The 21,814-nt window shown below is 38.7% G+C and overlaps 1 protein-coding gene across 1 annotated transcript in view; it reads right to left on the reverse strand.

The window, feature by feature from the left end:
* Positions 1-8,609: 8,609 nt before the first annotated feature.
* LOC114567369 (arf-GAP with Rho-GAP domain, ANK repeat and PH domain-containing protein 1) overlaps positions 8,610-21,814 on the reverse strand; it is a 46,048-nt gene continuing 32,843 nt past the window's right edge. Inside the window, exons 22-27 of the mRNA XM_028596457.1 lie at positions 20,421-20,466; positions 19,583-19,773; positions 18,557-18,766; positions 10,827-10,932; positions 10,228-10,369; positions 8,610-9,360 (exon numbers count right to left, since the gene is read on the reverse strand). Coding sequence (XP_028452258.1) covers positions 9,319-9,360; positions 10,228-10,369; positions 10,827-10,932; positions 18,557-18,766; positions 19,583-19,773; positions 20,421-20,466 — 737 coding nt within the window. The 3' untranslated portion in view covers positions 8,610-9,318. The remainder of the gene's footprint in view (positions 9,361-10,227; positions 10,370-10,826; positions 10,933-18,556; positions 18,767-19,582; positions 19,774-20,420; positions 20,467-21,814) is intronic.

The raw sequence follows: 21,814 nt of genomic DNA on the forward strand, positions 1-21,814 counted from the left end.
TGCGGGAGTATGGGGTGAGGGGGTCTACTCAGGGCCATCCAATCTCTGTATGACCAAAGTGAGAGCTGTGTCCGGGTTCTCGGTAGTAAGTCGGACTCGTTTCAGGTGAGGGTTGGCCTCCGCCAGGGCTGCGCTTTGTCACAAATCCTGTTTGTAATATTTATGGACAGGATATCGAGGCGTAGTCGGGGTGGGGAGGGGTTGCAGTTTGGTGGGCTGGGGATCTCATCGCTGCTCTTTGCAGATGATGTGGTCCTGATGGCATCATCGGCCTGCGACCTTCAGCACTCACTGGATCGGTTCGCAACCGAGTGTGAAGCGGTTGGGATGAGGATCAGCACCTCTAAATTGGAGGCCATGGTTCTCAGCAGGAAACCGATGGAATGCCTTCTCCAGGTAGGGAATGAGTCCTTACCCCAAGTGAAGGAGTTCAAGTACCTTGGGGTTTTGTTCGCGAGTGAGGGGACAATGGAGCGGGAGATTGGTCGGAGAATCGGGCGCAGCGGGTGCGGTATTGCATTCAATCTATCGCACCGTTGTGACGAAAAGAGAGCTGAGCCAGAAGGCAAAGCTCTCGATCTACCGGTCATTTTTCGTTCCTACCCTCACCTATGGTCATGAAGGCTGGGTCATGACCGAAAGAACGAGATCCAGGGTACAAGCGGCGAAATGGGTTTCCTCAGGAGGGTGGCTGGCGTCTCCCTTAGAGATAGGGTGAGAAGCTCAGTCATCCGTGAGGAGCTCGGAGTAGAGCCGCTGCTCCTTTGCGTCGAAAGGAGCCAGTTGAGGTGGTTCGGGCATCTGGTAAGGATGCCCCTGGGCGCCTCCCCTAGGGAGGTGTTCCAGGCACGTCCAGCTGGGAGGAGGCCTCGGGAAGACCCAGGACTAGGTGGAGGGATTATATCTCCAACCTGGCCTGGGAACGCCTCGGGATCCCCCAGTCGGAGCTGGTTAATGTTGCTCGGGAAAGGGAAGTTTGGGGTTTCCTGCTGGAGCTGCTCCCCCCGCGACCCGACACCGGATAAGCGGACGAAGATGGATGGATAGATGGATGGAATAAAGATAATGATAGAGGAAGTCTAGGAACCCTTGATCACACAGGGGATGGAAAAATAGAGCAACAAATAGGCCTAAGAATCACGAGTGGCACTTCAACAGCCCCAAATACTAAATAGATTTTGATTACAGGTGTGTAATTTGCATCATGCATCAAATTAATAAGACAATAACATACCTGACTCTTTTTACTTGTTGATCAGGCCTATACACACAACTAGTATTGTGGTATGATGTCCTTCATCTCTGCATCGCCTTCTCTCCCAACTCCTGGCCACGTTTTCTGATCTTCCACTATACATCATACCAACATAAAAACAGACACACTATGTGAAAGCTACTATCAAAAAAATACTGCTCTTTTGTGAGGATGCAGTATTTTATTATTGCAAACTTTTGTTTTGCAATGAACACAGTGTATTCCTGACATTTAGGTGATGATATTCTCAGCAAGAACCACCTTTTTAATAAGGGATAACTAGTGAAACAAACAAGCAAATAAACGTCTACCAAAGTTACCTTTGCTATAAACATGATACAGAAAAGTTAAGTACCAATAAAATGAATTTTGATATTGATAATTGTATTGATCTTAAAGTCAAATGTGATTCAATACGTCCATCGTACGTGTTTAGTCCCTGTTAAAGCCGATTATAAACTGCTAATGTCAGTTTTATGTAACGTTAGCTAGTCTTATCATCATTTGACTGTCCTGACAGTAACTACATTAAGCTAACGCTAGCTTGTCAGGTAAATTATTTTTATTTAAGTAAATTTTACATTTTGGTAATAAGCAGGGTAAAAATAGAACCTTATCTCAATGGGAGTTAAAGTACGAACGTTAGCCTGCCATTAGACGGCCCCTGAACCTCGTCACCTTTTTTAAATGTGATTTAGCTAGCTAACGTTAATGGCCTGTGTAACATTATAAAGTTATGGTTATCCACATTACCTTAACATAAAATTATGGAACAACAGCCAGTAAATTAACTTACCGCAACAGACAGAACTAGCTAACGTAAACTTTACATTCAGATTCAGTCAGATCAGTCAAGTACATTTAGCTAGAGCACGGATATTTTAAATTTTAAATGAATGTGAAAAAGGGCGGCTAGTGCGATGCTAACCTGATCTAACGGCTCTAAATTTACTTTAAACCATGACATGGTTCAACTTACTAACAAATCTTGTTATTTGTCAGAGCAACACCAACTTCCACGTGCGAAAACGTCGAAATATTTGTATTAACATTATGTTAAGATGCTTACCATGGGGTTTGACAGCAGCAACAAAGCAGTCTCCATCCTAGCCATTCGTAGACTGTGGCAACGTTTGTCCTTTCTTTATCGACTGTGGCGCGAATATGTTGCTGGGCAGAAGTCAGATTCACTGTCCATCACATCAACGGGTGTGTAAAGTAAAGACATCCAGACGCTCAATAAACGATGCTTCCAAATGACCCGCAAACCACTGAGGAACTTTTATTTTATTTATTTTTACACCTGAGGAACTTGTAATGCATCTAACTGACTAGCTAACACGCTGCGATGTATAGCTAGATTTCCATCAAAATAAGATGTCCGGACGATGCTTCAAAATGACTCGCGATCATCGGTTTGTGCTTACTGGTTTGATCATGTACATTTGCTGCACCTGTCATGGACGTCCAAATGACGTCTAAAAATGACCCAGTTCAAAGATCAAATGTTGAACGTCAACATGACATCCAAGTTGGGTCGCGGTTGGATGTCCAAATAGTGGACCTAGTTTGGATGTCAAATAGATGTCCAGAGTTGGTCATGGACCGACGGACCAACATGATCTGCAGGTCTATCAGACATCCAATGTTTAGTAGGAATGTAACTAAACAACCATCAATCATCACCACATTTCTGGTTAGATTTTTTGACAGTTTTCAGGTTATGAGGAGCAATATGAGAGAGAAATTTGGTGATCGTTGATCATTGTTTAGGTACAAGCTTTTTCCTCGCCATAGGCCATAGAGAAGTCTCTTTCAAGAAAACGCTTTGTAAGATAACTTATATAATCGTTGGATTTCGGTTTAGTTCTTTTGACAGGCTTAAGTGTTTATTACAAGATATGGCCATGAGAAATGTGGTGATGATTGATCGTTGTTTAGGTACATTAAACCACGTTAAGCTTTTTCACGGTAAGAATGTCCCGACAGCAGCGTTGTGAACAGAGAAGCGTGCAGCCTGCTCAGCAGCAGAGTGGCTGTGCTGCCCTGTGGGGACGGAGATTGTTGTGGATTGTTTGGCATCTGTCGCTCAAGAATTATATGTGTTTGGTTTGGTTTATTTATGGATATAGAAAGACAACAAAGGGGATCCAAGGGATAACATGTAAAAGTGAAAAACACTTTTTTCCAACATGGTCCCTGATGTAAGAGAACAGGACATACAACACATGCAAACACATGCAGTCCTAAGATTAAAACAATAAAAAAATAAAACTACACATCAAAAAGCCAGCTAAATCACCATGACCTACCAAACAATAAATTTCTCTGTCCCCAATCTAGATTTTATTTCCCCTAATTATCTATTTTATTCCATAAGTAGGCCCTAACTTTATGTCTAAAATCCCTTTTCGTTACTGCCATTTTGATATGAAGTTGAAGACTATTCCATAAAATAATTCCTGTATAAAAAAAGGATTTTCTGGCTTCGCTATTCACACATGGCACCTTACATGAACGGACACTGGCCCTAGTCTCATGGGCATGTTGAGTATGTACCATTAAAATCTGAAATCCCAAATACTTTGGGGCTACACCATTAATAATACTGTACACATGATTCAGTTTAAGTTGTTCAACTCTAAGCTAAGTGTTATGTACTTTTTTTTTTAACTAAATTGAGCTTGAGGTTTTCAAAAAAAGTGGTGGGTACAAAATGACTCATGATGAAATCCGGTAGGTACGCGTACCCACCGTCCCCACCGAAATCAACGCCAATGCTCTTGAGTCACTTGAGTCAGTATGGAATGTTACATCTGAGGCAAGCTTTTGATTTGGATAAATGCCATGTTTTCATTTAGAATATTTAAATTTGATTTGGAAAATGTTATATCAATAAATGTAAATGGTCTGAAAGAAAACCAAATAGTCATTTAAAAATGAGATGAAATTATGTTTTGAAACTTTAAAAAGGACAAATAAGAAAGCCATCCGGAATCTGAACATTTACAATGCTTTAAAACCTCTTTAATGTAAATTTCATGCGCCCCTTTTTCATGTATGTATGTATGTATGTATGTATGCATTTAATGTTTTCAATATGTATCTGTACTTGACTAATAAAGTTTTTTGAAGACAAAAAAAAAAAAAAATCATGAGTTGTTGGCGAGCTTGCAATGTTTCGGACTGTATGCTCGACCTAATTGCATTTTAATATACTACATTTATACACCAAACCTACAGTAGGCCTAGCTAGGCTACGTGCAGAACATTGTAGGTTATTTCAGAAGTGAAAGAATGTCTTTTTATATTGATTTGCTTTACCTTGAGCTCGAGGAGACACTTCACTCACTCGTCTGAATCAGATCCACTCATGACAACGTACCCGGCTGATTCAGCTGATTCGTGGGACTCCCGCGAGAACTCACGAGTCATCAACAACTCATGAGTTATCAAAGACTCGTGAGTTGTTAAAAACTCATGAGTTGTCTGCGAGGCGAGCTTGCAGTGTTTCGGACTGTCTGTCGAAACAAGACAAACGACCACCAAAGGTGCAGAGAAATTACGGCGGATGCCTCAAAATGTGCCAACATTTCTGATGTGTTTGGGGAGGTAGTAGCTGCTTTAACATCAGCATTACCTGAAGCACCGTGTCAGCAGCACAACTCAACTCTCTCACACACACACACACACACACACACACACACACACACACACACACACACACACACACACACACACACACACACACACACACACACACACACACACACACACACACACACACACACACACACACACACACACACTTTCATAACTCCTGAACTGTTTGTGGATAATGGAAGTGGTACAACATTTTCAATAATCCACTTCATTTTTATAAGAATTAATTTCTGTATTTTGAGTGTTACATTATTATTTTGTTAAGGTTCAGTTTATTGCAATATAGTTGTGTCTTCTTTAGATGACAGTCTGACTTGTTCAGTCTGTTTTTGGTTTGACCTTTGACCTCTTGTGTGTTGTACAATCAGCTGAACTTTGAGTACTGCTTCAACTTCTGTGATATTGTACCAACTCACACATTAGTGGAGTTTAGTACATATCTGTAATATATTGAGATGTTCCGTCGTTTTAGATTGAATATTAACAAGTTATTAATTCTTTAAGCTTCTACTGAAAAGTTCATTATTTGAAGTACAGTATATATATTGTTTTAAACTGGTTGTTTTTAATGTTGATAAAATAGTTGTATCTCTAAATCACTTTTATGAAACTTCTACCTGAATGAAGTTTAACAAACGTTTTATTTCTTCGTGTTTCTGATCATGTCAGCTTTAAAAATCAAAGATATAAACAGAATATAGATGATGTCACATAATTGGATGATTAACCCTCGTATTGTCCTCGGGTCAAATTTGACCAATTTATAAAAATAAAAAAAAATCTTTATCAGAAAAGTGGGTTTCTTTCAACCAAATGTTCAGAAAAATAACAGATTGTTCCGTACAACGCTCTTCACAAGATAAATAAATGATCAGCCCACTACTTTCTTTAAATTTGGATGTTTTATTCATTTTTATATATACATATATATATATAAAAAAAAATGACAAAAATGTCCAATTATTGGTAAAATATGACACATTCTGACGTAGACATGTTTTAGGTTTCTGATCAATAAACATGTAAAACAGGATTTCTGGAACAGTTTAACTTTGTAAAAGAACAATCTAGACACGTCACTAATGAGCAACTATAGGCCGATATCAAACCTTCCATTTTTAAGTAAAATCATAGAAAAAGTGGTTTTTCAACAACTCAACCTTTTCTTATCGCTAAACAACAGTTTTGATGCCTTCCAGTCAGGTTTTTGACCACACCACAGCACTGAGACAGCTCTTATCAAAGTCTTTAATGACATCCACTTAAACACAGATAGTGGCAAAATCTCAGTCTTAGTATTACTTGATCTCAGTGCTGCATTTGATACGGTAGACCACAACATATTGCTTGACCGATTGGAAAACTGGGTTGATCTTTCTGGCTCAGTACTAAAGTGGTTTGAATCCTATTTAAAGAATAGGGACTACTTTGTGTCTATAGGTAATTATACATCTGAGCATACAAATATGACGTGCGGAGTTCCCCAAGGCTCAGTTCTGGGGCCTCTTCTGTTCAACATCTACATGCTTCCACTGGCTCAGATTATGGAAAACAACAAAATAAGTTACCATAGTTATGCCGATGACACACAAATTTACATAACCTTATCGCCAGGGAACTATAGCCCAATACAACAATTAAATATGTGCATTGAACAGATTAATGATTGGATGTGCCAGAACTTTCTTAAATTAAATGAAGAAAAACGGAGGTGGTTGTTTTTGGAGCAAAAGAGGAACGATTGAAAGTCAGCGCTCAGCTTCAAACGACAATGTTAAAAACAACAGACAAAGCCAGAAATCTTGGTGTAGTCATGGACTCAGACCTGAATTTTAAAAAGCCACATTAACATAATTAAAAATCTGCCTATTATCACCTTAAAAATATATCAAGGGTTAAAGGGCTTATGTCTCAGCAGGATCTGGAAAAACTTGTCCATGCTTTTATCTTCAGTAGACTTGACTACTGTAACGGTGTCTTTACAGGTCTCCCTAAAAAATCCATCAGACAGCTGCAGCTGATTCAGAACGCTGCTGCTCGAGTCCTCACTAAGACCAAGAAAGTGGATCACATCACTCCAGTACTGAAGTCTCTACACTGGCTTCCAGTGCCTCAAAGAATTGATTTCAAAATACTTTTACTGGTTTATAAATCACTAAACGGTTTAGGGCCAAAATACATTTCTGATCTGCTACACTATGACCCCCCCCAGACCTCTCAGGTGGTCTGGGACAGGTCTACTACACTATGACCCACCCAGACCTCTCAGGTGGTCTATGACAGGTCTACTACACTATGACCCCCCAGACCTCTCAGGTGGTCTGGGACAGGTCTACTACACTATGACCCACCCAGACCTCTCAGGTGGTCTGGGACAGGTCTACTACACTATGACCTACCCAGACCTCTCAGGTGGTCTGGGACAGGTCTACTTGTTGTCCCCAGAGTCAGAACTAAACAGGGGGAAGCAGCGTTCAGTTTTTATGCTCCACATATCTGGAACAAACTCCCAGAAACCTGTAGGTCCGCTGCAACTCTCAGTTCTTTTAAATCTAAGCTAAAGACCTATCTTTTTGATGTTGCTTTTCTTTAAATAATCTATTTTATTAACTTTAATTTCTTATACTGCACTGTAACTTTTATTCTTATACTATCAATTTTATTCTTGTATTTTAATGTTTTTAATGTTTATTATTGTTTTTTGATTGTTTTCTAACTGCTCTTTAATGTTTTATGTAAAGCACTTTGAATTGCCCTGTTGCTGAAATGTGCCATACAAATAAAGCTGCCTTGCCTTGCCTTGTATTCTTCATGTCAAACACAAACTTAGTTTTGCTGTTTTTATTAAATTGTTTGTAGAGTTTTGATTATGATTTTAAGATGTATTTATTAGTTTATAAAGTCTTTATTAGGGATGAACTTACTCTGATACCATATTTTCCTCTTTGGTCCCCCTACAGGTTGGAAGAGGAATTGTCCCATTATGTCCCAGTATGTCCCAGTATGTCCCAGTATGTCCCAGTGGAACTACAGATCCGCTACCTGATCTGACAGACTTACATAGTCCGGTCATAGCCGATAGAGGGCTGCAAAGTGAATGCAGAAGTGCCGTTCACCCGGTTATGAGTTGATGCCCCCCCGAAACAATTTTGGAAACATTATTTTAAGGTACTTGTTTTGGTGCAAGTTTGCCAGATGGGGTAGCAGATCTGTAGTTTTAATGAGACATAATGAGACATTACGACAGGGATAATGGAAAATTCCTCTTCCAACCTGTAGGGGAACCGAAGAGGAAAAGTTCTTCAGTGTTGCTGTAAGTACTCATATGGGTACTCTGTACTGGCAGGTACCCAGATCTAACTAGTTGTAATTGGTCTGGTCCATCCCTCCTATTAAACAGCTCAGTGATCTAACAGACTGGTTGGGGGGGAGGGAGTAGAGCCATCTGTACGGTTTGTTTGTTATGTAACGCTCTTCTGTCTCTATGTGTTTTATCATTCTGTAAGGGGCTGTACTCTGCTTTATATGTTTTTATAAGACAGAGACAGACGGCAGCCTTAATATCTAACATTATTCATTTTAAGGCTGTTCCTGCTCACTGGGAGTCAAACCATCAACCGGTTCCATTTAGGAGCCTCGTCAACCACTTCCTGTTTAGATGTTTAAAATGAAAGAACGAGAAATGAAGAAGTTTAGTTTTTGATTTAATGAGTTTGGGACAAAAGATAATAAACCTCGAGATACTAAACGACAGGATTAACAACATTTAAACTTTCTGTGAGGAAATATAAACTCTAATTTAACATTTTCATAAAGATGATTTATCTAAAGATGTAAACGACATCATGTGACAGAATATCAAAATACAACTTTTATTCTTCCTGAAGGAAAAGATCACTTTGACCTAAACAGCAGAAAGTTAACTGATGATTTCATGACTTAACTCTCCGGTTTTCAAAAAGTTTCTATATCAGAAATTTGGGTTTCTTTCAACCAAATTGTGCAAAAAAATAACGTGGATGGTTCCCTACGACGCTCTTCATGTAAACGTGAAAAATGTAGGAAAAACATGTCGAAAAAGTGACAAAAACATCTGTAAAAGTGACAATAAACTTGGAAAAAAATAATTAAAATAATCAAGAAAATCATCATGAAAAGTGAAACAACTTGGGGGAATAAGGGTGCAAAATTGTCGGGGAAAATGTAAAAAAAAATATAATTGTGAAAGGTGACAAAACAGTGGGGAAATCTACAAGTGTCAAAAAAGAATAACATGTTGAAAGAAAAAGTTTTGATTAAAATGTTGACCCAGAGAAACTAAAAGTTGTCTCACGGTGGACAGGAGACAGAGCCGGGGTTAAATGTTCCAGAGGGAAGGTGGAAGAATCAAGAGGTGATCTTCAGAGGAAGGTGACCTCCTCTTCCTCGCCTCTCTCAGCCGTCTGCAGGATCACAAAACAAACAGTATTTCTATTTTGGTCTAATTTGATACAAAGTACGGCTTATTATATGTTATTAATGTACTGTACATTTCAGTAAGAGCAAGAGTCTCTGATGCAGATCTCAGAGAACTACAACTCATCACAGAGAACTACAACTCATCTCAGAGAACTACAACTCATCTCAGAGAACTACAACTCATCACAGAGAACTACAACTCATCACAGAGAACTACAACTCATCACAGAGAACTACAACACATCACAGAGAACTACAACACATCTCAGAGAACTACAACACATCTCAGAGAACTACAACTCATCTCAGAGAACTACAACACATCTCAGAGAACTACAACTCATCTCAGAGAACTACAACTCATCACAGAGAACTACAACACATCTCAGAGAACTACAACACATCTCAGAGAACTACAACTCATCACAGAGAACTACAACTCATCTCAGAGAACTACAACTCATCTCAGAGAACTACAACTCATCACAGAGAACTACAACTCATCACAGAGAACTACAACTGATCTCAGAGAACTACAACTGATCTCAGAGAACTACAACTGATCTCAGAGAACTACAACTCATCTCAGAGAACTACAACTCATCACAGAGAACTACAACTCATCTCAGAGAACTACAACTCATCTCAGAGAACTACAACACATCACAGAGAACTACAACTCATCTCAGAGAACTACAACTCATCACAGAGAACTACAACTCATCTCAGAGAACTACAACTCATCTCAGAGAACTACAACACATCACAGAGAACTACAACTCATCTCAGAGAACTAATATATATATATATTTTAATATAGAACCCGTCTCTGCTGCGTGGCGTGTAGTTACCAGGAAGAGCAGCGTGTGGTGGATGATGAGCTCTCTGGTGAGTCGGAGCAGATCCTGGTTCAGAGTCTGGAACAGAGTCGGGACCAGAACCAGAGCCAGGTTCTGAGCTGACATCCTGTTCACCTGAGAGAAGACCTGGACCCTGAGGAGACAGGAAACACATCTCACGTCAGCTGCTAACGCTGCTAATGCTGCCATCGCTGCACACACTTCACCTGCTTCCATCTCTTAGTGTTCAAACCATAGACTTTAATACATCAAATATATGATATTTTAAATAAGGATGGTTTCCGTCACATTTTAAATATTTTTCACATCAGCCTGAAAAAAACATATCAAATGTCTGACTGTGCAATCTAAAATCAGCTTTGCTGAAAATGTAATACACATAAATACATCTTAATAAACTGAACTAAAACCTTAGGTTAGGGTAAGGGTTAAGGTTAGGCATTTAGGGTAAGGGGCTAGGGAATGCATTATGTCAATGACAGGTCCCCACAAACCTGTGTTGTGTGTGTGTGTGTTTGTGTGTATGTGTGTCTGTGTGTGTGTGTGTGTGTGTGTGTGTGTGTGTGTGTGTGTGTGTGTATCTGTGTTACATGTAGAAGTGTCCAAACAGTGCGTTCAGTGTTGCTCGGTTGTCGTCAGGGAGTTGCCTCAGCAACCGTCGGTAGGCTGAAAACCTGGAGCGTTCATCTGAAATCACTGAGAGAAGAAGAGCAGTTTAGTGATGCTGGTGGTTGGAATGTATTCACTCATTCATTCACTCATTCATTCATTCATTCAAGTTTTATTTAGACATCACTGAGGGGCGACATCAAGTCAGATTATAAGGACAAAAACCAAAACCCATTCATAACAAAGATAGAAAGACAATACAACTGTTCTGGATGAGAAAACATATCTGATGAATAATTTAGGATAATAAGCTTAAGAAAGTTCCAAGGAGAAGGTTGCAGGTTAAAAACCAGATTTATAAAATGTCCAAAACGTGATGAGTGAGTTCATTTTAACGAAGTGCTGGAAGTCAGGTGCCCATAATTAGGGGTGCACCGATCCGATATTTGGATCGGGTATCGGCCCCGATATTGACAAAATAGCTGGATCGGAAAAATTAAATTGAATTTTTTTCACTCCGTCGCAGCACTGGGACCCCGGTTAACTGCGTACCCTTTTCACTCATGGTAGTAACTTCATAACAAAACAATTAATAACCAACAACTAACTCTCTTTAAAAAGATAAAACACCAAAGCATATAACAATTTGAGACAAACAGTTTCTAACACTAATAATTTTACATTTTACACATTTTACATACATTTCAGGATGAAGAGAGTTAGCTAGAGGAGGAAGAGAGTTAGCTAGAGGATGAAGAGAGTTAGCTAGAGGATGAAGAGAGTTAGCTAGAGGATGAAGAGAGGATGAAGAGAGTTAGCTAGAGGATGAAGAGAGTTAGCTAGAGGATGAAGAGAGTTAGCTAGAGGATGAAGAAAGTTAGCTAGAGGATGAAGAGAGTTAGTTAGAGGATGAAGAAAGTTAGCTAGAGGATAAAGAGAGTTAGCTAGAGGATGAAGAGAGTTAGCTAGAGGATGAAGAAAGTTAGCTAGAGGATGAAGAGAGTTAGCTAGAGGATGAAGAAAGTTAGCTAGAGGATGAAGAGAGTTAGCTAGAGGATGAAGAGAGTTAGCTAGAGGATGAAGAGAGGATGAAGAGAGTTAGCTAGAGGATGAAGAGAGTTAGCTAGAGGATGAAGAGAGTTAGCTAGAGGATGAAGAAAGTTAGCTAGAGGATGAAGAGAGTTAGCTAGAGGATGAAGAGAGTTAGCTAGAGGATGAAGAGAGTTAGCTAGAGGATTAAGAAAGTTAGCTAGAGGATGAAGAGAGTTAGCTAGAGGATGAAGAGAGTTAGCTAGAGGATGAAGAGAGTTAGCTAGAGGATGAAGACAGTTAGCTAGAGGATGAAGAGAGTTAGCTAGAGGATGAAGAGAGTTAGCTAGAGGATGAAGAAAGTTAGCTAGAGGATGAAGAGAGTTAGCTAGAGGATGAAGAGAGTTAGCTAGAGGATGAAGAGAGTTAGCTAGAGGATGAAGAGAGTTAGCTAGAGGATGAAGAGAGTTAGCTAGAGGATGAAGAGAGGATGAAGAGAGTTCGCTAGAGGATGAAGAGAGTTAGCTAGAGGATGAAGATTGTTAGCTAGAGGATGAAGAGAGGATGAAGAGAGTTAGCTAGAGGATGAAGAGAGTTAGCCAGAGGATGAAGAGAATTAGCTAGAGGATGAAGAGAGTTAGCTAGAGAATGAAGAAAGTTAGCTAGAGGATGAAGAGAGTTAGCTAGAGGATGAAGAGAGGATGAAGAGACTTAGCTAGAGGATGAAGAGAGTTAGCTAGAGGATGAAGAGAGTTAGCTAGAGGATGAAGAGAGGATGAAGAGAGTTAGCTAGAGGATGAAGAGAGGATGAAGAGAGTTAGCTAGAGGATGAAGAGAGTTAGCTAGAGGATGAAGAGAGTTAGCTAGAGGATGAAGACAGTTAGCTAGAGGATGAAGAGAGTTAGCTAGAGGATGAAGAGAGTTAGCTAGAGGATGAAGAGAGTTAGCTAGAGGATGAAGAGAGGATGAAGAGAGTTAGCTAGAGGATGAAGAGAGTTAGCTAGAGGATGAAGAGAGTTAGCTAGAGGATGAAGAGAGTTAGCTAGAGAATGAAGAAAGTTAGCTAGAGGATGAAGAGAGTTAGCTAGAGGATGAAGAGAGTTAGCTAGAGGATGAAGAGAGGATGAAGAGAGTTAGCTAGAGGATGAAGAGAGTTAGCTAGAGGATGAAGAGAGGATGAAGAGAGTTAGCTAGAGGATGAAGAGAGGATGAAGAGAGTTAGCTAGAGGATGAAGAAAGTTAGCTAGAGGATGAAGAGAGTTAGCTAGAGGATGAAGAGAGTTAGCTAGAGGATGAAGAGAGTTAGCTAGAGGATGAAGAGAGTTAGCTAGAGGATGAAGAGAGGATGAAGAGAGTTAGCTAGAGGATGAAGAAAGTTAGCTAGAGGATGAAGAGAGTTAGCTAGAGGATGAAGAGAGTTAGCTAGAGGATGAAGAGAGTTAGCTAGAGGATGAAGAGAGGATGAAGAGAGTTAGCTAGAGGATGAAGAGAGTTAGCTAGAGGATGAAGAGAGTTAGCTAGAGAATGAAGAAAGTTAGCTAGAGGATGAAGAGAGGATGAAGAGAGTTAGCTAGAGGATGAAGAGAGTTAGCTAGAGGATGAAGAGAGGATGAAGAGAGTTAGCTAGAGGATGAAGAGAGTTAGCTAGAGGATGAAGAGAGTTAGCTAGAGGATGAAGAGAGGATGAAGAGAGTTAGCTAGAGGATGAAGAGAGGATGAAGAGAGTTAGCTAGAGGATGAAGAAAGTTAGCTAGAGGATGAAGAGAGTTAGCTAGAGGATGAAGAGAGTTAGCTAGAGGATGAAGAGAGGATGAAGAGAGTTAGCTAGAGGATGAAGAAAGTTAGCTAGAGGATGAAGAGAGTTAGCTAGAGGATGAAGAGAGTTAGCTAGAAGATGAAGAGAGTTAGCTAGAGGATGAAGAGAGTTAGCTAGAGGATGAAGAGAGTTAGTTAGAGGATGAAGAGAGTTAGCTAGAGGATGAAGAGAGTTAGCTAGAGGATGAAGAGAGGATGAAGAGAGTTAGCTAGAGGATGAAGAGAGTTAGCTAGAGGATGAAGAGAGTTAGCTAGAGGATGAAGAGATGATGAAGAGAGTTAGCTAGAGGATGAAGAAAGTTAGCTAGAGGATGAAGAGAGTTAGCTAGAGGATGAAGAGAGGATGAAGAGAGTTAGCTAGAGGATGAAGAGAGTTAGCTAGAGGATGAAGAGAGTTAGCTAGAAGATGAAGAGAGTTAGCTAGAGGATGAAGAGAGTTAGCTAGAGGATGAAGAGAGTTAGCTAGAGGATGAAGAGAGTTAGTTAGAGGATGAAGAGAGTTAGCTAGAGGATGAAGAGAGTTAGAGGATGAAGAGAGGATGAAGAGAGTTAGCTAGAGGATGAAGAGAGTTAGCTAGAGGATGAAGAGAGTTAGCAAGAGGATGAAGAGAGTTAGCTAGAGGATGAAGAGAGTTAGTTAGAGGATGAAGAGAGTTAGCAAGAGGATGAAGAGAGTTAGCTAGAGGATGAAGAGAGTTAGTTAGAGGATGAAGAGAGTTAGCTAGAGGATGAAGAGAGTTAGCTAGAGGATGAAGAGAGTTAGTTAGAGGATGAAGAGAGGATGAAGAGAGTTAGCTAGAGGATGAAGAGAGTTAGCTAGAGGATGAAGAGAGTTAGTTAGAGGATGAAGAGAGGATGAAGAGAGTTAGCTAGAGGATGAAGAGAGTTAGCTAGAGGATGAAGAGAGTTAGCTAGAGGATGAAGAGAGTTAGCTAGAGGATGAAGAGAGAGCGGAGATACACCAGAACAACGTGTGCTCAAGAGAGGAGCCGTCTGTTGTTCCCAAGTTTTTTTTGTTTCTAACAAATCGGACATAATGTAGCCACTGTTGTTGCCCGTCGCTCTAACATTACTCGGCCGTGCTAACGTTACTGTGCTAACGTTACTGTGCTAACGTTACTGTGCTAACGTTACTGTGCTAACGTTAAAGACCTGTCACTTCAAGCATGCAGCGGAGCAACAGAAAGCCGGTTCAGAGCAATGATTCAAACTCTGGATTTAAGGTGTCTCGCCTCGCTGAAATACGTCCTCCAACCTGCTAACATTATATTATATTATATATATATATATATATATATATATATATATATATATATATATATATATATATTATTATTATTATTATTATTATTATTATTCAAACAGCGAAGGAGGCTGACAGCGGAGCTCCGTTCACTCTCCCACTACAACAACCTAACTTACCTGTGGCCAAGGTAGTGGTTATACAACTAGCTTACAACTATTTAGTTTTGGAAGGGAAACAATGTTAAAGTTGTTTGTATGTGTATTCATTAGATTTTAGTTTATTTTACTACTTTACAGTTTGCACAATAAAAATAGTTTAGCTTCTGTAACTGTTTGATGGATTGTCCTTCATATAAAGTTATTGTATAATGTCGTGGAGCCAAACCCTTTAGTAATAAAAGCTTTTAGTAAACATGATGACATTAACATGTTTTTGAGATATTCTATGTACTCCTGACAGTAGAATAAGCCATTATAAACCTATATAAAGGTGGCCCATTATTATTTATTTACATTTATTTTAAGAAGTTTGAATACATTATATTTTCGATTTGAATGCACAGTTGTTTTTAAAAAAAAAAAAAAGAGAATTCAATACATTTCATCTATGTTATTTTGTCTTAGTTAGGAAAGTAATGTTTAGTTAGGAAGGTCTGGTGCCTTTAGTCGCCTCCATATGGTGGAAGGAAGGTATAAGGTGGAAGGTATACAGTTTATTATTAATTCTTCCATATGGTAGAAGGAAGGTATAAGGTGGAAGGTATACAGTTTATTATTAATTCTTCCATATGGTAGAAGGAAGGTATAAGGTGGAAGGTATACAGTTTATTATTAATTCTTCCATATGGTGGAAGGAAGGTATAAGGTGGAAGGTATACAGTTTATTATTAATTCTTCCATATGGTAGAAGGAAGGTATGAGGTGGAAGGTATACAGTTTATTATTAATTCTTCCATATGGTGGAAGGAAGGTATAAGGTGGAAGAAGGTACAGTTTATTATTAATTCTTCCATATGGTTATAAAAAAGGTGGAAGTTATACAGTTTATTATTAATTCTTCCATATGGTGGAAGGAAGGTATAAAAGGTGGAAGTTATACAGTTTATTATTAATTCTTCCATATGGTGGAAGGAAGGTGGAAGGTATACAGTTTATTATTAATTCTTCCATATGGTGGAAGGAAGGTATAAAAGGTGGAAGTTATACAGTTTATTTTATTCTTCCATTGGTCCATATGGTGGAAGGAAGGTGGAAGGTATACAGTTTATTATTAATTCTTCCATATGGTGGAAGGAAGGTATAAAAGGTGGAAGTTATACAGTTTATTATTAATTCTTCCATATGGTGGAAGGAAGGTATACAGTTTATTATTAATTCTTCCATATGGTGGAAGGAAGGTATAAGGTGGAAGGTATACAGTTTATTATTAATTCTTCCATATGGTGGAAGGAAGGTATAAGGTGGAAGGTATACAGTTTATTATTAATTCTTCCATATGGTAGAAGGAAGGTATGAGGTGGAAGGTATACAGTTTATTATTAATTCTTCCATATGGTGGAAGGAAGGTATGAGGTGGAAGGTATACAGTTTATTATTAATTCTTCCATATGGTAGAAGGAAGGTATAAGGTGGAAGGTATACAGTTTATTATTAATTCTTCCATATGGTGGAAGGAAGGTTAAGGTATTATACAGTTTATTATTAATTCTTCCATATGGTGGAAGGAAGGTATAAGGTGGAAGGTATACAGTTTATTATTAATTCTTCCATATGGTAGAAGGAAGGTATAAAAGGTGGAAGTTATACAGTTTATTATTAATTCTTCCATATGGTAGAAGGAAGGTATGAAAGGTGGAAGGTATACAGTTTATTATTAATTCTTCCATATGGTAGAAGGAAGGTATAAAAGGTGGAAGGTATACAGTTTATTATTAATTCTTCCATATGGTAGAAGGAAGGTATGAAAGGTGGAAGGTATACAGTTTATTATTAATTCTTCCATATGGTAGAAGGAAGGTATAAAAGGTGGAAGTTATACAGTTTATTATTAATTCTTCCATATGGTGGAAGGAAGGTATAAAAGGTGGAAGTTATACAGTTTATTATTAATTCTTCCATATGGTAGAAGGAAGGTATAAAAGGTGGAAGGTATACAGTTTATTATTAATTCTTCCATATGGTGGAAGGAAGGTATAAGGTGGAAGGTATACAGTTTATTATTAATTCTTCCATATGGTAGAAGGAAGGTATAAAAGGTGGAAGGTATACAGTTTATTATTAATTCTTCCATATGGTGGAAGGAAGGTATAAGGTGGAAGGTATACAGTTTATTATTAATTCTTCCATATGGTGGAAGGAAGGTATAAGGTGGAAGGTATACAGTTTATTATTAATTCTTCCATATGGTGGAAGGAAGGTATAAGGTGGAAGGTATACAGTTTATTATTAATTCTTCCATATGGTGGAAGGAAGGTATGAGGTGGAAGGTATACAGTTTATTATTAATTCTTCCATATGGTAGAAGGAAGGTATAAGGTGGAAGGTATACAGTTTATTATTAATTCTTCCATATGGTGGAAGGAAGGTATAAAAGGTGGAAGTTATACAGTTTATTATTAATTCTTCCATATGGTGGAAGGAAGGTATGAGGTGGAAGGTATACAGTTTATTATTAATTCTTCCATATGGTGGAAGGAAGGTATGAGGTGGAAGGTATACAGTTTATTATTAATTCTTCCATATGGTGGAAGGAAGGTATGAGGTGGAAGGTATACAGTTTATTATTAATTCTTCCATATGGTGGAAGGAAGGTATGAGGTGGAAGGTATACAGTATACAGTTTATTATTAATTCTTCCATATGGTAGAAGGAAGGTATGAGGTGGAAGGTATACAGTTTATTATTAATTCTTCCATATGGTGGAAGGAAGGTATAAAAGGTGGAAGTTATACAGTTTATTATTAATTCTTCCATATGGTGGAAGGAAGGTATAAAAGGTGGAAGTTATACAGTTTATTATTAATTCTTCCATATGGTAGAAGGAAGGTATAAAAGGTGGAAGTTATACAGTTTATTATTAATTCTTCCATATGGTAGAAGGAAGGTATAAAAGGTGGAAGTTATACAGTTTATTATTAATTCTTCCATATGGTGGAAGGAAGGTATAAAAGGTGGAAGTTATACAGTTTATTATTAATTCTTCCATATGGTGGAAGGAAGGTATGAGGTGGAAGGTATACAGTTTATTATTAATTCAGCAACGGTATCGGATCGGTATCGGGTATCGACAGATACACAAAGCCCTGGCGTCGGTATCGGGACTGAAAAAGTCGGATCGGTGCATCCCTACCCATGATAATAATAATACTTCAACTGAATTCAAACTGAATGAACCTGGTTCAAAGTAAACTTTATTTAAACTGAATGAACCTGGTTCAAAGTAAACTTTATTTAAACTGAATGAACCTGGTTCAAAGTAAACTTTATTTAAACTGAATGAAACTGGTTCAAAGTAAACTTTATTTAAACTGAATGAACTTTGTTCAAAGTAAACTTTATTTAAACTGAATGAACTTTGTTGAAACTAATCTTTATTTAAACTCCGTGAGCTTGGTGTTCTGACCTGCAGCGTTGAGCCAGTGCTGGCGCACGGCGTCGGGAATCAGACTCTCCCGCTGGCGGACATATTGTTTGAGGGCGGAGCCAGCATCCAGAACACCCTGCTCGTCACTCTCCAGAGGGGCGGAGCTAGGTGATGTCATCAGGGCTTCCACCAATCGGGTGACTTTGGGAGCCAGGCCGCAGCGTCGGTACACGCCGTCCACCTTCAGACCTGAGACACACACACACACACACACACACACACACACACACACACACACACAGACACACACACACACACACACACACAGACACAGACACAGACACACACACACACACACACACACACACACACAGACACACACACACACACACACACACACACACACACAGACACAGATAGACACACACACACACACACACACACACACACACACACACACACACACAGACACACACACACACACACACAGACACACACACACACACACACACACACACACACACACACACAAACATACACACACACACACACACACACACACACACACACACACACACACAGAGAGGGGAAACACCAGAGCAGGGGGACTGAGAGGGGACTGAGAGGGGAATGAGAGGGGGAATGAGAGGGGGAACTGAGAGGGGGGGGGGGACTGAGAGGGGGACTGAGGGGGGGGAATGAGAGGGGAATGAGAGGGGGAGAGGGGGGACTGAGAGGGGGGACTGAGAGGGGGACTGAGAGGGGGACTGAGAGGGGGACTGAGAGGGGGGGACTGAGAGGGGGAATGAGAGGGGGGGACTGAGAGGGGGAATGAGAGGGGGGACTGAGAGGGGACTGAGAGGAGGGAACACCAGAGCAGGGGGAATGAGAGGGGGGGACTGAGAGGGGGGACTGAGAGGGGGGACTGAGAGGAGGGAACACCAGAGCAGGGGGAATGAGAGGGGGGACTGAGAGGGGGGACTGAGAGGGGGGACTGAGAGGGGGGAATGAGAGGGGGGACTGAGAGGGAGGAATGAGTACTATAAGTAGGAATGCCAAACTGACCGTGGGCGGTGATGTGGGAGATGCAGCGCTCCACGGCCGGCGGGACCGAACCCTGTGACATCACCGGGTACAGAGACCGGCGAGCTGGGCTCTGGCGCTGGGGAGCTGCTCTCTGATTGGTCAGAGCCGTCTGCAGGTGGCTGAACCACGATTGGCAGCTGTGCTGCTCCTCGAACCTCAACGCCATCCTCCTGACGGGAAAAACCACCTCAGGTCAGAGAACCCTTTAGAATAAAGATGTTCTGATCCGATAGCACGATCTAATTCTGTCTAAACCCTAGTACGGGAAGTACTGCAATTAATACACAATGTGCTATCAGACACACATAGACACACATATACACACACATACATATATATATATATATATATATATATATATATATATATATATATATATATATATATATATATATATATATATATATAACATACATGTACAGTACAGGCCAAAAGTTTGGACACACCTTCTCATTCAATGCGTTTCCTTTTTATTTTCATAACTATTTACATTGTAGATTCTCACTGAAGGCATCAAAACTATGAATGAACACATATGGAATTATGTACTTAACAAAAAAGTGTGAAATAACTGAAAACATGTCTTATATTTTAGATTCTTCAAAGTAGCCACCCTTTGCTTTTTTATTAATAAGGGAAATAATTCCACTAATGACAAGGCATATAGTAGTAACAGCTGTTATAAACATAATCCAATATAGGACACGCTGGCTGATACGTTGAGGTTTCAGAACTTCTCTACTGAAAACTTCTGAATTAGCATCTACAATCTGTTGTTTTGTTGTTGTGGTGAGGAAAGTATCACTGAGGTTGTTACCTGTCTGCCGTTGCCATGGTGATGATGTTTTCAGATGGACCCATTTCTGAAAAAGAGTTTCAGATTTTATTCATTCACAGGCTTCACTTTTTACTTCTGGTTAACAGGAAGTTCATTTAAACCAGTTTCTTTGGAGTTATAAGAAAACACATTCTGTCAGAATACAGAAAGATATAATAAAAACATGTAATAGAAGATGTAATAGAAAGATGTAATAGAAAGATGTAACAGAAAGATGTAATAGAAGATATAATAGAAGATGTAATAGAAAGATGTAATAGAAAGATGTAATAAAAGATTTAATAGAAGATGTAATAGAATATGTAACAGAAATATGTAATAGAAGATATAATAGATGTAATAGAAAGATGTAATAGAAAGATGTAATAGAAAGATGTAACAGAAGATGTAATAGAAGATGTAATAGAAGATGAAATATAAGATGTAATAGAAAGATGTAATAGAAGATGTAATAGAAGATGTAATAGAAGGATTTAATAGAAGGATTTAATAGAAGATGTAATAGAAGATGTAATAGAAAGATGTAACAGAAGATGTAATAGAAGATGAAATAGAAGATGTAATAGAAAGATGTAATAGAAGATGTAATAGAAGATGTAATAGAAGATGTAATGAAAGATGTAATAGAAGATGTAATAGAAGATGTAATAGAAGATGTAATAGAAGATGTAATAGAAGATGTAATAGAAGATGTAATGAAAGATGTAATAGAAGATGTAATAGAAGATGTAATAGAAAGATTTAATAGAAGATGTAATAGAAGACGTAATAGAAAGATGTAACAGAAAGATGTAATAGAAGATGTAATAGAAAGATGTAATAGAAAGATGTAATAAAAGATTTAATAGAAGATGTAATAGAATATGTAATAGAAGATGTAACAGAAATATGTAATAGAAGATATAATAGAAGATGTAATAGAAAGATGTAATAGAAAGATGTAACAGAAGATGTAATAGAAGATGAAATATAAGATGTAATACAAAGATGTAATAGAAAGATGTAATAGAAGATGTAATAGAAGGATTTAATAGAAGATGTAATAGAAGGATTTAATAGAAGATGTAATAGAAGATGTAATAGAAGGATTTAATAGAAGATGTAATAGAAGATGTAATATAAAGATGTAATAGAAAGATGTAACAGAAGATGTAATAGATGTATTAGAAGATGAAATAGAAGATGTAATAGAAGATGTAATAGAAAGATGTAATAGAAGATGTAATAGAAATATTTAATAGAAGATGTAATAGAAAATGTAATAGAAAGATGTAATAGAAGATGTAATAGAAAGATGTAATAGAAAGATGTAATAGAAAGATGTAATAGAAGATGTAATAGAAGATGTAATAGAAAGATGTAATGAAAGATGT

Source organism: Perca flavescens, chromosome 13 (assembly GCF_004354835.1).
Source record: "Perca flavescens isolate YP-PL-M2 chromosome 13, PFLA_1.0, whole genome shotgun sequence".
Taxonomy (NCBI): domain Eukaryota; kingdom Metazoa; phylum Chordata; class Actinopteri; order Perciformes; family Percidae; genus Perca; species Perca flavescens.